General features: G+C 34.6%; 1 protein-coding gene across 1 annotated transcript in view; it reads left to right on the forward strand.

Annotated features, from left to right (window-relative positions):
• The window catches only part of LOC127790011 (probable acyl-activating enzyme 17, peroxisomal), a 72,320-nt gene extending 71,857 nt beyond the window's left edge, over positions 1-463 (forward strand). Inside the window, 1 exon segment of the mRNA XM_052319209.1 lies at positions 74-463. Coding sequence (XP_052175169.1) covers positions 74-220 — 147 coding nt within the window. The 3' untranslated portion in view covers positions 221-463.
• Positions 464-18,963: the final 18,500 nt, after the last annotated feature.

Here is an 18,963-nt window from a genome sequence, read left to right on the forward strand (position 1 = left end):
TGTATCATCAACAACTATAGTTGAAAAGATTGCATCTACAAAATCAAGGCTTAATATATCATACTTATTGCAGGTTTATGATATTGTGCCCATTTCATCTCTTCCAAGGACAGCTACAAATAAGGTTATGAGACGGGTTTTGCGGCAGCAATTTGCACAAACTGACCATCTAGGATCTGGTCATTGTTATTCTAATGGGGCAGGGCAGCATTTTGGTTGAGATCAAACTGTCAAATCCATCCTCATCCAATAATCATTCTTGTTTTGTATCAGTTTGGAAATTTTCTTTTTCTTTAAGCAAAAGAGGAAGGTGGAGTGTCAAAAATGGTAACCGTTCTAGGTATGGTCATGGGATTATTGTTCTAAGGATCCACTGTTGCGACAATAAATGATATGGATGTGCAAGAAAACGGTGTCTAGTAATAAATTTGATTATTTGTCTTTGACAAGTAAATTTCTATCAGATTTTGTCTCTGTTTCTTTTCTCAAACTAATGTTTTTCATTTGGTCATAAAATACGGTAGGATCATTATATTAGTAGAGAAATGATAAAATATGAAAATTGCTTATTTTGAGAAAATAAAAAAGGTAAATAATATTTAATTACTCTTTAAGATTTGATATCCCTTTCTTTGTAAATTCAAGAGAAGTGTATGTATTTTATTGTTATCTCAAGCTGTATCCTTTTATTCACACTTTTTGGTAAAGTTGTAAAGTCAAGTTTGAATCTTGTAAAAGATATTGGTTGTGACTGATATTGTTTAAAAGTCATCTATTGTAAAAGGTTTGTATTTGAGTTTATTGTAAAAACTAGCTAAGTAAGTTTGGTTAATTAAATCTTTGGTGAAGAGTTAAGATAGTGAAGTAGGCAAGTAGTCGAAACATTTTAAAATTTTAGTATGCTACAATTTTCAATATCTCTTTATTTGTTACTTCAATTTATTTGAATTATTTTAAGAGTGAAAGCTTAATTCACCCCCTAACTCTACTTTACAATCCCCACTCCATTTGGTGGGAGCATTCCATGAAGAAAAACCTTGATTACATGCAACATCATCTCAAAATCATTCACATTTAGGATGTCCTAGAATAAGCGTTCATTGCTACACACTTTTTGGAGAATAAAGAAGTACATTTTATTCTCCATTGTTCTTAAATGAAAGAAATAGCTGAATAATTTTGGAGATGGCACTACTCATTTGTAGCAATAAATTGAAAATCCCACCAATAACAATAGAGTAGGAGGGATTGGAAAAGTGGTTGTCTTTGTACAAGGGGTTGGCCAGTGAAATGAATGGATCCATAAGAATTGGAGAGGGAAAGATTGTTTATTGGTGGAAACCTTAAAAACATGTCAAACTAAAAAAAAAGTGACATCGGCAAAAACAAACTGTTTTTGAGTTATGGGATCATAACACGTATACCTTTTTTGAGTTCAAGAATACCCTAAGAAAATACCATGAAAAACTCTAGTTAGGAGAAAGTTTATCTAGACCAGTCTCAAAAAGATAAACAAAGCACACACATTCAAAGGTATAAGGAGTAGGAGGAAATAGAGGAGGATAAGGAAAAAGATTTAAAAGGAATTTCGCCACCAAGAACAAAAGAAAGCATCCTATTAATAAGAAACTAGTCAATAAGTATAGCATCACCCCAAAAAGATTTAGGCACATGCATCTGAAGCATAATGGTGTAGGCAACCTTAAGAAGATGTTTGTTTTTACGCTTAGCCATACTATTCTATTGTTGTTGTTACCTAAATACAATAATTAAATTTATTTATTTTAAGGAATAGCCAATGTGGAACTTCTAAGAGAATTGGAAGGCTCGAGATGCCATAGGAGGATCAACAAGTGGAGGGATTAGTCTGTTGTTCGGGAGAGTTGAGGCTTCGGGGAGCTCATCCCCAAAAAGTTTTCGGGGAACTATGTTGGAATTGGTTTGACACAATGTATGGCACCACACACCCAAGAGAAGAGGGGGGGGGGGGGGGGGGGAGTGAATTAGGTGATTGAAAAATTAAAAAAAAAACTTTTTAATAAATTTTGAAAGATAAACAAGAAAACAATGAAGCATAACCAAAATAAAATGCAAAAGGGACACAAGTGATTTAAAGTGGTTCGACCAAACCCAACCTAATCCACTCCCTTAACTTCCCATTAAGGATTTTAAACAATCCACTAAACCTCCTACTTGATCTCAAATAACCCTTATAGCAACAAGTTAAGAAAATATAAATCTCCTACTTATACACAAGTAGCCCCTCTAGTTCACAAGGTAGGAAATACAAGAATTGAACAAAAGAGAGGTTCTAAGAGTAGACATTTTTACTTACAATGTAATACCCCGTATTGTGTAGTGTTGAGTAAATTTAAGAAACTGAAAGTTGGTTTAAGAATTTAATTAATTGTCGAATCAATGGAAGGGATACCTTGAGACTTAGAGGTCTAAAGAAAATGGTATGACATTGACGAGCATCTTGAGACGAGATTTATGGTATTGAGAGAAATTAGAACAGAGACAATTTTTAGTACAGCTAAGATGCAGCTTGGGAAACCGAACGATCGTAAATGACTTTCAAAAAGTCAACCGAACCTTGAGGGGATTTCGATTATATGTAAAGGATCAATCCTGAAGTGGTTTTGGGATGAAACAAAGGTCTTGTGAGGACACTGGGGTAAAAACATATTTATCGAGTAACATTGAGTTATTAATTTTAGATTTTAAGTATCTTGATGATTATTAATTCAATGTTTGAGGGTGCAATTAAAAAAAAAATAGTCGGGGACCAAGTTGCAAGGGGTCTAAGTGCAATTACCCAAAAAGTTTGGGTCAAGATGTGATTCTTGAAACCCCATAACTAGGCCATTGGAGTAGTGAACTGAATCAACTAACCATTGAAAGTCATAATGAGGCTTCAATCTTATCCCCAAGTGGCCAATGGTGGCTTGCCACATGCCCCTTGACTTGAATTAAATAAGGTTTGGACTCCAAAGTGATTCTAAGCTAGAATGAAATGTTGTTTGAAATTCAAAATGATTCAAAGCTATATTAGAATAAGTTTTGAAATCCAAAATGATTTAAAGCTATATTGGAATAAGTTTTGAAATCCAAAATATTTCAAAATTTTATTGAAATAAATTTTGAAATCCAAAGTGATTCAAAGTTATATTGGAATAAGTTTTGAAATCCTTATCAACCCCCTAAGGTGCCGACACGTGATTGGCCTAGAAAGTCTATAAATAGGGCCATGGGGTTGTTCTCAAACCATTCCAAGTGAGTTTGAGATAATTTTATGCCGGATTGAAAGAATCTAAGGTGAGGATCTTATTCTTGAAAGAGGGGAGAAAATTCTACAAAGAGAAGGGAAGGAATAGGAGGAAAAACGATAGAGAACGGGCCTCACCAAAATTTTTGGGTCTTTATCAAAGTTCGTGTCAAATAGTCAGAGAAATGACGAGGTAAGTTTAGTTTATTGTTATATTCTTGTAGAGGCAAAAAAGAGAGACTCATAGGTTCAAACGGGGGTTGAATCGAAGCTAAAACAAGGGAGTTATGGCCGAAAAACCAAAGGAGGGCGAAACCATGCAAACTTTAAGGGTGGCGCATGCAGCTCACGCACTGACAAGGGGTTGCGCGTGTGGGCGCATCAGCCATCTTTTGGCGGTGCATGAGGGTGCATGAAGCCTCTTTTTTCCTTGTAAATTTATAGTTTTGCCCCTAATTTAATACCCTCCAACACCATGTCAAAATATTGGAGGTTTGGTTTATTGAAACTCGTGTTTTCTGCAGAAACCTAGACCTGCTTGCTGTAACTTCCAAGGGTAAACCTTCAAGGTAAGTAGTTCGACCCAAAACTCGGTCTTATGTAAATGTTTTTATCATGTTGATATCTTTTGTTATGCTATGCATCATGTAGATTGCATACACATGTTATGGTGATGAAATATGCACATATTCACGATGATATTGTTAGTCATGCATCGCATATGTTTGAGAGTATGAACATGCATTGCTGCTTTATCACGGGTGCCCCTATACACCTTGGCCTGGTAAGGAGGTTGTAAAAATGAAGAGTAGCAATAAAGTGTGGTTAATACCTCATAGGCTCAAACAAAAAGGATGAAGACATTTTGCATCTTGCATACATGCACGAAATATACTTTTGTACCCTTACTTAGATGATTCAACATCTAACTCGGGTTATGCCCTTGGAATATTCAAACATTCCAGATGGAGATTGTAGCAAAAACAATGATGAAAGAGGCATGTAATGACACTTAACAAAAGTGCATGATGTATTGGCTATATGTATATTTAGCTTATGTTTTTTAAAATTCTGTTACTTTGAATTCTGAACGTTTTGAAGAATAATGATGTATAACCTTATTTATGGTTAATGTTAAAGTTAAGGTTCGATTCTTGTCTTCTGTTATCGATTAAGTACCTAACTTAGCTTATATGATGTATGAATCTCATGCTGGCTAAGTAGATGGAAATTTTGGGAGTTTTGTATTATGTTGAGATTGTTTAAAAAAAAAAAAAATATAGCCTGGAATTTCCTAAGTTATAACACGCCTGAAAAATGGGGTGTTACATACAATGTCTCTCAAAATCAAATACAAGGCTTAGAATCAAATGAAACAAATTAAGTACAAAGCCTTTAAGAGAAAATTAAAGCACAAACTGTTGTCAGAATATGAATATCTTTTTGTAAGCTCAACTCAACTCAACTCAACTCATTCCCATCCATTTGTCTTCTCAAGTGCATCCATTGCCTATATTTATAAGCATCCCAATCCATCAAAAGAAACTAGCCGTTATAGTCATTGGATCCTGTAAAACTAGTCGTTAGAGAAACCTGCGATAAAAACGATTAACAGGTTCTATGAAATGGTTGATCGGTTAGATTAAAAACTAAAGGATTAGTTGATAGGAAGCACAAAACAATCGATTGAAAATGATGCAGTAGTTGTTGACTGGGCATGGCCAGAGCTTGCAACAAACTGGTCAATTAGCTTAAAAAGCTGATTGACAGCCTAAGCAAAAAATAGTTAACCAAATGTAGACAGTGATCGACAGTTTTGCCTATGCACTAAAAAAACATTGCTTCAATTTTAAGCACGTCAAAACCATTTTGATACAATATTTTTAAACAAATCTTTTAGCACAAAAACTTTGATTTTCCAAATGCCATCAAGGGATTTGAGAACAAGATTTTTTGGTATTGGATTGCATGATGAAATTGATTTTCATTTTAGTTCTAATAGATCATATAAAATGATTTAGGAGCACCAAGTTAAGAACCATTTACAAAATATACTCATCATCAAAACATAATTGTTTTTCATCATCAAAACCATAACAAAGGAAAAATATCAATGTCTCCATTTTTGATGATGACAAAACTTACAATGAAATACCCAAAAATCTCCTGATTTTTGTCATAAATAAAAAATAATATATTTGAAAGAATTTTACCAGTAGACAAGGTGGGATTTGGGCAAAACAAGAATGGCGTAAGAATACTTTGGGGTAAGATAAATCTTTACAAACTCCCCCTTAATAACACATATCAAAAGATTTATTCTCCCCCTTAATAAAAAATTTGAAAACCATTTTGACATTATAACTCCCTCTTAACTTGAGAAACCAATATGAATAAGATATTGGATAGAAATTTTCAACAAAAGCGTAGAGGCAACCTAATAATTCAAAATCATCAAAACTCATCGTTGTCACCAAACATACAACAATAAAAACTTATTTGAAGTGAGGGAAACCGTCATCTAAAATCGTGTGAAACATTGTTGTCTGAAAGTATAGCTGCCGAAGTAACTTTCTCGAAGAAAGAGTTGGTCTCTCGGAGAAAGATCTGGTTTCTCGGAAAGGTTCCTTTGGTCGGGTGTCTTGCATAAAGAACTAACCTCTCAAAGGGAGCTGGATCACTCGGAGAGATTTTTGGTCTTTAAGGGGGGGTTCCTTTGGTCAGGTGCCTCATGGGAAGAACTAATCTCTTGAAGAGACCTGGGTTTCTCAGACAAATTTGATTGGCCTAGTGCCCTACTCTGTTGATGGCTTTCAGAGAGGGGCTGATACACCTCTCAGAGAGGAATAGATTGGCTTCTGGAAAAGAAAGAAGCCTCTTTCGGGAAGGTGCTTCGTAGGGCCTCGGAGAGAACTAGTGTATGTGCCCCTAACTAGGGACCCACAATGCCAAAACCCATTAAAAACATTACGCTTCCTCCTTGATATTGACAACGGAATCCACACTCGTACATTCTTACTCATAAACATACATAATAGGGTCCACATACCCACATAAACCCACTTAACTTAATATTAAATACCACATTAGGGTCCATAAACCCATCATATCCCCTCAAGGGTACAACCTAAAACATAAACAAGCGCAACTGAAAATCACACATAAAAAAAAAAAAACCCCCAAGGACCTTTGATTGAGACATCTTTGTACACACTACTAACCCATGGATCTTGATTCACTTGGCTCGCCCTCTACTTTAGCCTTACCCTTACCTAGAATGATGCAAGCAAACATGAGCCACAAGGCCCAGCAAGTATAACTAGAAGAAAGCGAGCATAAGAGTCATGCATATCAAGAAGCAAAAGAGACATGAATTCCATTTAAGGTACTTTCACATGATAATATGATGAAACATGCATCCATGCCCATATGCAATCTTTTAAAACCATAATCATGGGACCAAAGTCCAAAACCATGGGACCGAAGTCCGAAACCTTGGGACCGAAGTCCATATCATAACTTTGGACCAAAGTCCAACTTTGAGCTCAACACTTTCTCTGCAGATATATTCTGCGGACTCGTCCACTGCGCGCATCATGAGGGCTTTACACCTTCTTAAAAACCACATTGTTATGCATATGCTTCATGCGTTATCATAACATGCATCTTTATAATAATTTTTCATATATAACTGACATGAGAATAAAAAAACAATAAGCACAATAGGATAACATTCATGTAAGATAACATCAAATCCTTGCATGTCCTCAATAAAACATCATTTCCAAAGAAAGATAGGGTGATACAAAACCCTATTTGAGACTCAAAAGGTATAAATGAGAACCATGAAATAATTTACTATTAAAAGGGGAAATAACTTGTAAAATAGGAAAATGACTTGCAATTTAGAAAATTAAGAGGTAGGATCTTGCAATAATAAGAGATAGAGAATGGAACTTGCAGTTTAAAACATAAACTTCAGAAAAGAGGAACTAAACTTGTCAAATTGGAGAAGAACTTGCAATAACAAGGATAGAGATTGGAACTTTCCTATTAATAAGAAAACTAAGATCTTGCCTCTTAAATGGAACAAAGAGAAAGAAGAACTTGCAATAACAAGGATAGAGACTGGATCTTGCATATTAATAAGAAAACTAAGATCTTACCTCTTAAATGGAACAAAGAGGAAGAAGAACTTGCAATAATAAAGATAGAGACTGGATCTTGCATATTAATAAGAAAACTAAGATCTTGCCTCTTAAATGGAACAAAGAGGAAGAAGAACTTGCCTTAATTATTTTTCCTAATTCTTGCAGCGTATCGAGGTCGTTGGTGTCTCAACCGAAGCCCAAACCACCAAAAATCCACCTTCTCTCTCTCCCCCCAAATTCCCCTTCACTCAAGCATCAATGGCCTATTTATAGGCCAGGGGGAGGGGGGTAGGAGAGGTGGTAGGGCACATGGGAGAAAATTACTTCTTTTTTTTTTTTGGGACAAAAATGAGGGCTAGACGCGTGGCTGCAAGAGGTAGCCATGTGAGCGCGCAGCAAGGCCGCGCAGGGCCCTGTGTGGCGCGCCTGGCCATGCAAATAGCAAACTCCACTACCAAAGCGACAGGGTTCCTTATGCATTTTGCCACAATTACCACATGGCAAAATTTTTATCATCCTGCTTATTGGACGTGCTTCCCACTTTCTCTTCTTGTTACCCGTTCCTTTCTGCATCCCTTGTCCCTCTAGATTGGAGACTTGACCACGATTATTCTCAGCCTCCTGTCGTACTTGTTCCTGCCCTTGATCATTCCTCACTTGATTGGTAGAAAGCATCTTAATCGTCCTCCGTATCTCTGCTAAAGTTTCATGCATCTCATCCATATCTTGTTGTAGTCCTCCATTGGACTCCCTCAAAGTATCAGGCACAGGTGCAGGTGTGGGTTTAGGTTGGCCATGGCCCAGGCTTCGGGTCGGTGGCGTTCCTCGACAAGCACTCATTTTCTTGCACAACTAACATATTTAGATTCTAATTCCTACTTAGTCTCATATCTATTTGCTAGAAATGCCCTTAACTCTACCCAACATTCTTATGTGTACAGAGACTCATCCCAAACCTCGCTCTGATACCACCAATTGTCGCGAGGCATAGGCAATTATTCAACCGTCCTATATTAGCACACATCCCAAACCTGAATGTGAGGCATCACGTATTCATAATTCTACACATGGCTATTCGAGCCAAGTTCATATTATATACTATGCATCAACATGCATGTTCATGTTCACACTACTTTACATCATGCCACTACAAAAAAATTGAGTTTTTGCGGCGGTTTTAAAAACCGTCATAAAACATGGTATTTTGCAACAATTTTTTTAAAATTTTGAGACGGTTTCATAAAACTGTTGCAAAATTCAGTAAAACATATTTTTTTGCTGCGGTTTTCAAAAAACCGTCACTAAATTTAAAAAATAATTAAATAATAAAAATTAAATTCTGTTTCGCAGCGGTTTTTTAGAAATGGCTGCTAAATTAAAAAAAAATTTAAAATTAAAATTAAATTAACATTTGCGGTGGTTTTTGAAAACTGCCACAAAATTCAAAAAATATTAAATTTAGTGGCAATTTTTGAAAAACCGTCGCTAAATTTAAAAAAAAAATTAAAATTAAAAATAAAATAATATTTGCGGCGGTTTTCAAAAACCGCCGCAAAATTTTTCCAGTCACTGTTGTAGGCCTTGGCCAATCCCCCACGGCCTTAATCTTTTCGGGGTCAATTGAAATACCTTCTTTAGAGACTACATGGCCCAGAAATCCCACCTATCGTTGCCAAAAGTCACACTTACTGAGTTTGGCATATAGTTGTTTTTCTCTAAGTCTCTGCAAGACTAGTCTGAGATGGACCTGATGCTCCTCTAAACTTGGTGAGTAAATCACAATATCATCGATAAAGACAATTATGAAGCAGTCTAGATATTCCTTAAAGACCCAATTCATAAGATCCATAAAAATTGCCATGGCATTAGTTAATTCGAATGACATCACCACGAACTCATAATGCCCTTAGCGGGTTTTGAAAGCTGTTTTTGGTACATCTTCCTCTCTAACGCACATTTGATGATACCCAGACTTTAGATCAATTTTTAAAAATAATGATGCCCCTCGAAGTTGATCTAGTAAATCATCCACACGTGGCAATGGGTATTTATTCTTTACTGTTACTTGATTCAACTGGCGATAATCGATACAAAATCTCAGGGATCCATCCTTTTTCCATACAAACAATATCAGAGCATCCTATGGCGACGCACTAAGACGAATGAACCCTTTATCAATAAACTCTTGCAGCTGAGTCTTTAATTCTTTCAATTCATTCGGGGTCATTCTATAGGGAGCTTTAGAAATGGGTTAGGTGCTTGACATTAAGTCAATAGAGAATTCCACCTTTCTTTGAGGTGACAATCCTAGCAATTCATCTGGGAACACATCAGGGAACTCACAAACCATCGAAAGCTCTGGTAACTTTATCTTACTGTTCCCATTGGTGGTTACAAAGGCAAGGTATGCCTCACAACCATGCCGTGCCAAATTTTCTGCCTTCATTATCGAGACTATTGAGATTGAACTCATTGGCTTAATACCCCTGTACACAATAACTGGTTGTTGGGGCAACTCTCAAAATGAATCACCTTTCTTTGAAAATCAACCTTAGCATAGTGTCGAGATAACCAATCCATACCTAGGATAAGATCAAAGTCCTTGATGCCTAACACCACTAAGTTGCCAGGACATTTCTTATCATACACTTTAATCTCACAATTCTGGAGTATCTCTCCCCACTAACACCACATCCCCAAGTGTAGACACAACCAGGTAATATGGTAATATAGTTTTAGGGATGGGAACATGACATATAATATGCAGTGCAATAAAAGAATGCGTAGATCAGGTATCAAAAAGCACACGCACATTTACACCATATAAAGAGAGAATACCTTGAATTATCTCATTCTCTTGCTTTGCATCTGTTGCCGTCAGGGTGAACACCTTTCCCTGCATACGGGGCTCTCTTGACCTAAATGATCCTTGGAGGTGAGTGTGGATAAGGGCTTAAATGGAGTGTTTTGTTAGATTTGTTTAGCTGATACTATGACATGTATGTATGAGCTCTTGAAATGTGTAATTTTTGTTAGTTTGCTTCTGTTGTGGTGAATAAAAGATTGAGGTGAAATTTTTGGTCGTTACAATTGGGATTCTCTCGGAGGGACAAACAAGACCTTAGCTTAGCTCCTAGAAGAATTGCAAAACAAGACAGAGATTAGAAGGCTTGCAGGAAGGTTCTCCCGTGAAAACCCTTTGATGGTTAAGTCAATATTAAGGAAGTGGAAAAGCCGCGGGAATAAGCGTAAGGACTACGGAAAGAGAATTTTGAGAGACTTAAGATAGGTTACCAGATGTTCGGATCTCGCCAATCGTGTTGTGCCTTGCCTTTTATAGTGATCCAAGTCTCAATGATTGATTGGGACATGTGGCCTCTCAGAGAGATCTCTCTGAGAGAAAAAAGAATCCTCTCAGAGGTATCCTCGGAGGAGTCTCTCTAAGAGGCCTATCGGCTACTTCCTTCTTCGAGGTTCTCATTCTCAAGAGACCCTTTCTGAGATAACCCTCTCGGAGAGATAGAGCACCACACTCATAAACATGGAGAGTTTAGGGATAGAAATGTACCACTAAAATTTTAATTGATAAAATCTTTCTCACTCTTGGATGGAAAAAATATACATCCTTTGGGGTTAAATTTAATCTTCATCCCCCTTTCCTTTATGCTTGATTCATCCACAAATGCTTTGACTTTGAGTTTCATTTGAATGTCAAGCAAACCTACAAAAATGACTATCCACAAGGTTTTGGTGCCCAAACCACTATAGGTTCACCAATGTTAGCATAGAGAATTCCCTTAGGAACCCATACTTTTTTAAAAATTTTGGTTATAAAATGATACCAATAGTTAGAAAGTAAAGCAAAGGATTTTTGTTTCCTCTTTATGAAATTTGTTTGTTTTTTTATCCTTATGCACATTCGTATGAAAATGATAATTTTTTGGTTTCAAAACCTACTTGGATTCTTGAGGATTAGTATGAAGAATACTAGAAAGCATAGTTTCCTTAGGAATCTATTTCATGTTAGGACCACTAGATGATTTTCTTTTAAAAGGACAACAAAATGAAATATGGCCTATTTTGCAATAATAAAAACATGTAATATCATGAGAGGTGTATAAAGGTGAGCTCTTTACATTCTCTTTGACTATAAGAATTTTGAACACCTTTGTCATGATCACATGAATTTGAAATCTTCCTATTTAAAATAGGTTTCTCATTCAAAGAACTATTAGCAGATTTTAATTTAGTTTCTTTCAAATCTTTTTCCAATAAAAACTCCTTTTTGAAAGCAAGCAAAAGTTCATTCTTTGATTTTAAAACTTCCAACTCATTTGGTAAAAAAATCCAATTATTTTTAAAGAGTTTTGTTCTTTAAGCAAAGATTTTCAAAATTGACATATAAATCATTGGAAGCATTTAATAACTATTTTTTTTGAAAAATCATTATGAATATCATCAAAAACATAAGTAGAAGTAGGGATTACCTACTCTTCTTCCTTAGCCATGAAGCAAGACATGAGATTTGAGCTTTCTTTCTCCTTTATTTGTTGATGATTCAAAAGTATTTCACCTTGCACACTTTTATCAACATGCTCACAACATTTATTAAAGAGATAAATTGAATCAAGAGTATCCAATATATCCTTAGCATTTGTGATATAATTGTATAGCAATGGCACGCACCAAGAGGGAGGGTGAATTGGTGTAAAAAAAATTCTTCCTAAATTGAAAGTTTTTTTCAAAGGGAAATTAAAATATAGTGTAGGAGATGGATTTAGCAATAGATTGGAAATGATGAATAATGAAATAAAGATCAACACACAGAGAACACCAACAATTTATAATGGTTTGGCCAATATGGCTTACGTCCATTCCCTTAGTCACCCATTAAGGTATTTGCATTCAACTCACTTAAAAACAACCCCTTAACTAAGTAGGTCCTCTAGTCCTCGACTTGAAAAAAATACAACCTCCTATCACTCGGATAGGCCCACAAGCTTACAAGCTTGGAAGAGAAAATACAATGGTAAATGACATTGAAACTCTAAGAGTTTATACTCTTAGTTACACGTTCTCTTGAAATAAAACTAAGAGGATGAAAATAAGTTTGAATACGTAAAGAGTAAAGCCTCGATACAATAGAGAATGAGAGAACAAAATTTAAAGCGCGATGTATCTTGAATGCTCGATAGGTAAGAATTGAATGTTCTTTAACAGCCTTAAAAGTTCCTTCAACCACCTATTTATAGATGATGGTGCTTGGAGACAAAAATCGAGCCATTGATGGTAGTTGGACGAGCATTTAATGCGTTAGAAACTAGCCGTTATATGTTTCAGAGTAACAAATTGTTGACAGATAAATTGGTAAAGGCAATAGATATGAAATACAATTTTAAGACATAGTCGTATATAAGAACCATTTGTTGACAATTTTGATGTAAGCAATCTGTTAGTCGACAAAGCAATAGACATAGTCGACAACAACACAAGTTAGTCAACAGAGCCTAGGCCTTAGTGGACAGAAAAAAATAAGAAATCAATTTAAGCATACTAATAGTCGACAGATGCAAACCTCTCTGTCAACAAATCCAAGTTTTTGAATATTGTTAGTTGACAGAAGCTTAACACTTAGTCGACAACTTTAGAGAATGCTAGATTTTTGAAGATACTTCCTTTAATTTGGTTTTAATTTGGTTCTTATGAAGACTCATGTTTCTTTGATAAAACTTGAAGCATCATTTCTCATGTTTTTAGAAAAGTTTGAGTATTCATGCTTTGTGTTTTCAATCTCCTAAAACATGATTTAATGTTCCTTTGTGAAAATAATGATTGATGCTCTCTTTCAAAGAAATCTTTGATACTTTAAAGACTTGATATATGAATTTCTTTTCAATCAAAACACTTCTTGAAACTTTGAATCATAACAAATATTATTTGAAATTGATTTTTGAGACACTTAGAAGCAAGTATTTTGAGTTTGAATTCTTTTGGCATATAACTTGGCATTATCAAAACACTTCTTTACAAGAGTAAAATATCAATCTCCCCATTTTTGATGATGACAAAATATTTAAATTAAAAAATCAATTTCATTGTTATCTCCCCCTTTTTGTCAAAATAAAAAAAAAATGTGACGTGGGAGTGAAACTCCCCCTTAAGAAATTATAAGAAGACAAAAAGACTCCCCCTTAAGCCAATAAATACATTTTAATTGAGAAAAATTAAAATCAATTCATATAAGGCAACATAGAAAGCAAGAGTAAAATAACAATTCATCCATGGCATACATTTACATTCATAAAAACCATCAAAATAAAGTAGGCATGCATAATTCATAATTGGTTAAGTAGACATTCATGGAATAAACAGAAGATCCATTACACAAAAACAACCATATGTCAAAGAGTCCAAGAAAAAAGTCATACAAGCATTTGTTAAAAAGGATAAACATTGAAAATATATGATAAGGGCAACAACTATGGATCAGGAGAAATTGATGATGGAGAGGACTGAGCTGATGTAGGAGAACTAGCTAAGGGAAGAGAAGATGATGAAAGAGGAGGAAGGAAGTTAAAGGTTATCATCTGCATGAGGTGTCCCAACTGTGATGAAATCTCATTTTGCTACTGATGAAGACTCTGTAAGTCAGCTTGAACTTCTTCTCTGAAATTAGAAAAATTTGTTTCTACCCTTGAAAGACCTAACTTAAGATCAGCTAGGCCTTGAACCATTAATTCATCTTGAGAACCTAGAGATGATGATGATGACCCTTCTGTCTTCCTTTTTCTTTTGAGGATTTTCTTGCTTGTCAGATTTGACCCATTCTCCATCTTTTACCTCATACCCAATTCTAATGGTAGTGAGTTTGGTAATGTGCTGAGATGGGTTTAGGTAGACTTTTCTTACATCTTCCAACTAACCAACCTCTTTATCTAATAATTCACTTATGGACATGCCATAAGGTAGTGACCTATTTTTCCTAGAGAATGATTCGATCATCAGATTTATCATTAATAGGCATAGGCTCCTTGCCTTTATGCATTGTAACAACTAGATATCTAATCTAGCAACCAAGGAAAACTGCCACTCGTAGGGTAAATCATTTGACAACAGATAAGATGAAGAAGCCTAGTGTTCAATTCAAATCCATCCTATTTGTGTCAGTAAGGCGAGTGGTAATAGTGTCATCCCCAATGACTTCCTTACTAGCTGGGATAAATTCTTGAGTCCAGGAAGCATAATCCTCACCATCAACTGGAATTCCAAAGCGGTTATGAATTAATAGAACAGTAACTTCGAAATGAGTAGCTTTAATGTTTGTTTTGAATTTCTTATCTGACTTTCGCTTATGATATGTGTTGTTGGCATTTGAATAAAAATCCCTAATGACATCTTCATAAATGCTTCTATGGATAGTTAAGAAATCCCACTGCCCAAAATCCTTAAACGTTTGAATGCATGGAAAATTGGTGGATTCCAAAAATGTTAAATCCAAATAGCGGCCTTCCAAAACTTCTCTAGAATCAAAATGCATGGAATACCTTTCTTGTTGACTCTCAGAGTCGAACAACTGGATTTGAGGCCTAGGTTGAGACAGTGGTCAGCTTGAAGAAGCCGATTCCTTCCCTTTTTCCTTGCCCTTGTTGGAGTTCTTTATTCTAACCATGGGACTTACTTTAACGTAGATGGCGTAAGACTAGATTTTGATTGAACACTTGAGATATATATATATATATAGCTGAGAGTGATAGAGTGAGATGGAAAACAAATGCTTGATTGAGATATATCGACACTTAAAAAAAAATCCTAGGGCTTGAAATGTGAATGATTGCTCAAAATGATCGAGTACAAGAAGGAGATGTGGATAGGGTTGATAAAGATTAGAGAGAAGAAGTTTGAAAAAGAGTGAGAAGAGAAATGAGAAGGAGTAATGTATATATATAAAGGGTTAAGGGGTTTGAGAATATCGACTGTCACCCATTTTTCACGCATTTTGAACTAGTTAGTAGATAGAATGAAGGGATTTGTCGACTAATAGAATGAATAAAATGAGCTTAGTCAACAGATCATGACTTCTATCGATAGATTGGTTTTTAATTTTGAGGTGATAGTTGACAAAATGTGGTCCTTTTGTCTACAAAAAGAGCTAATTTTTGATAGAATTATGATTTTGATGACTGATGTGCCCAATATCACTTATATGCTTTTTAGCCCATGCATAGTTAGATGACTATGAAAAGAAAAAAATTGATCGGCTAATTAATGCTTGGCTTAAAAAAATAAAATATGAGAAAACCATTCTAAATTATTTTGCTCATAAATAAAATAGTTATTCATTATGACATAATCAATCCTAATTCACTTCGAAAGAATTCGAATTTAACTCTATATAAAGTTTTTGTGAAGATATTAGCTATCTGATGATTTGTATCAATAAATTCTAAGCTTATGTCCCCTTTTTGAACATGATCCCTAATAAAATGATGCTTTACTTCAATGTGCTTAGTTCTTGCATGATACACTGGATTTTTGTTAAAGCTATAGCACTTATGTTATCACATTTAATTAGGATGTTTTGAAATGTAACCCCATAATCTTCTAATTGATATTTCATCCATAATATTTGAACACAATAACTACCAGCTGTAACATATTCAGCCTCAGTAGATGATAGTGCAACAGTATTTTGCTTCCTGCTTGACCAAGACACTAAGTAATGTCCTAAGAATTGATAAGAACCACTTGTGTTTTTTCTATCTATCTTATAGCCATCATAATTAATGTCAGTATATGCTATAAGATCAAGCTTGTTTGATTTAGGATAAAATTGTTCTAAGCTTGAAAATCCTTTTAGATATCTCAGTATTCTTTTCACAGCCTTGAGAAGAGATTCTTTGGGATTAGATTGGAATCTAGCACACAAACAAACACTAAACATGATATCAGACTACTAGCTGTTAAATACAATAAAGATCTAATCATACTTCTATAAACCTTGTTATCTATAGCCTTGCCTAACTCATCTTTATTTAGAATTATAGAACCATTCATAGGTGTAGCCATAGGTTTGCAATCTTGAAAATCAAATTTCTTAAGAAGATCTCTTATGTATTTTTGTTGAGAAATATAAATACCTTCATTTTCTTGTTTTATTTGCAACCTTAGAAAATATTTCAGTTCACCCATCATGCTCATTTCAAATTCTCCTTGCATAAGATTTGCAAATTGATTACATAGAGATTTATTTGTTGATCCAAATATGATATCATCTGCATAGATTTGAACTAATAGTATATCCTTGTTATGATTTCTTATAAATAAGGTTGTATCTATTTGACCTTTCTTGAATCCTTTATCTAAGAGAAATTTACTAAGCCTCTCATACCATGCCTTAGGGGCTTGTTTAAGACCATATAAAGCTTTGGTAAGTTTGAACACATGGTCTTCATACTTATGATTTTCAAAACCAAGGGGTCGTTCTACATAAACTTCTTCATTGATATATCCATTTAAGAAAGCCTCTTAACATCCATTTGATATAGCTTAAAGTTTTTATAGCAAGCATATGCTAATTAACATTCTTATGGCTTATAGTCTAGCAACAGGTGCATAGGTTTCATAATAGTCAATACCCTCTTCTTGACTCTATCATTGACCACTAGCGTAACTTTATTTCTTATGACTACACCATTTTCATCCATTTTATTTCTAAATACCCATTTTGTGCCTATAGTTGTCTCTTGGTCTTGGGACCGAATTCCAAACTCCACTTCTTTCAAATTGATTTAATTCTTCTTGCATGGAAATAATCCAAATTTCATCATCTAAAGTTTCTTTGACATTTTTAGGTTCAACTTGAGATAAGAAAGCAGCATATTGACATTCATTTCTAATGGATGATCTAGTTCTAATACCTTTAGATGGATCTCCTATGATTTCATTTTCTTTGTCATATTTCCTTTCTCTTGGAAATAATGGTTCTTTTTCTTGTTGAAACTCTTGATTTCTTTCAACCGAATCATTGTCTAGAGTGTTTGATTCATTTTGATCTAATGAAAGTCTTTCAAGATTTTTAGTATCTTTATTTTCACAATCTTCTCTAGGTTTTGGAAATTCAATATTTATATCATCAACTATTACTTGAATTGTTTCTTTTACTACTAAAGTTATATTTTGTTGAATACTCTATAACCTTTTCTTTGGGACGAGTAATCTAGAAATATACCTTCATCACTTTTGGCATCAAATTTTCCTAGAGATTCTTTTCCATTGTTAAGAATATAACAAGTACTACCAAAAACATGAAAATGACCTATATTAGGTTTTTTTTTCTTTGTATAATTTGTAAGGGGTCTTCTTCAAAATTGGTCTTATAGAGACTCTATTTAATATATGGCAAGCGGTATTAGCGGCCTCCGCTAAAAAATACTTAGGTAAGTTTTTATCACAAAGCATTGTCATAGCCATTTCTTGTAGAGATCTATTCTTTCTTTCTACTACCCCATTTTGTTGAGGAGTTTTAGCACAAGAGAAGCTATAGTCTATACCATTTTCTTCGCAGTATAATTTAAAAATTCATTTTCAAATTCTCTTCCATGATCACTTCTAATTTTTGAAATACAAAAACCTTTTTCTTTTTGAACTCTTTGCTAAATATTTCAAAAGACTTCAAAGTTTCATTTTTAGTAGCAAGAAAAATTACCCATGTGAATCTAGAATAATCATCCACTATGACCAAAACATATTGCTTTCCACCTAAACTTAAAGTTCTCATTGGACCAAATAGATCTAAGTGTAGTAGTGTTAGAGGTCTAGATGTTGACACTTCATTTGTAGGTTTGAATGAGACACTAATTTGTTTACCTTTCATGCATGTACCACAAATGTGGTCTCTTTCAAATTTAAGCTTTGGCAAACCATTAACAAGGTCATGTTTTACTAGCTTATTGATCAAGTTCATACTAGCATGCCCTAATTTATTATGCCACAACCAAGTATTTTGAGAAGAGTTAATTACTAAGCAATTTTCTATTTTAGATGATTCTAAATATGTAAGATAAACATTTCCTATTCTATTTCCAATTAGTTTTACTTCTTTTGACATAGAGAAAATAACTTTGTAAGAATTAGCATCAAAGCAAACTTCAAAATTTATATCACATAATTGACTTATACTAATCAAGTTATGTTTAAGACCATAAAAAAGAAACACATTATCTAACACAAGATGTTCAATGGAGATAGAACCCATACCTATGATCTTACCTTGAGAATTATCACTATAGTATAACTTACCTCCTTATTTGAAAACGACATTGTTGAGAAGCCCTTGATCTCCCATCATGTGCCTTGAGCACCTGCTGTCAAGGAACCATTTGCTTCTTGAGCCAAGAGTACCCAATGCAACTTATAAAAGGAACATTTCAAGTTGCTCCCTTTGGTACCCACATCATTTTGGGTCCATTCTTGTTAGTAGAAACTATATCCTTAGGTGCCTAAATTTTTTTGAACTAGTGTGGATTATTTCTTATGAAGCATTTG

Source organism: Diospyros lotus, chromosome 14, assembly GCF_014633365.1.
Source record: "Diospyros lotus cultivar Yz01 chromosome 14, ASM1463336v1, whole genome shotgun sequence".
In the NCBI taxonomy this organism is placed as follows: Eukaryota; Viridiplantae; Streptophyta; class Magnoliopsida; order Ericales; family Ebenaceae; genus Diospyros; species Diospyros lotus.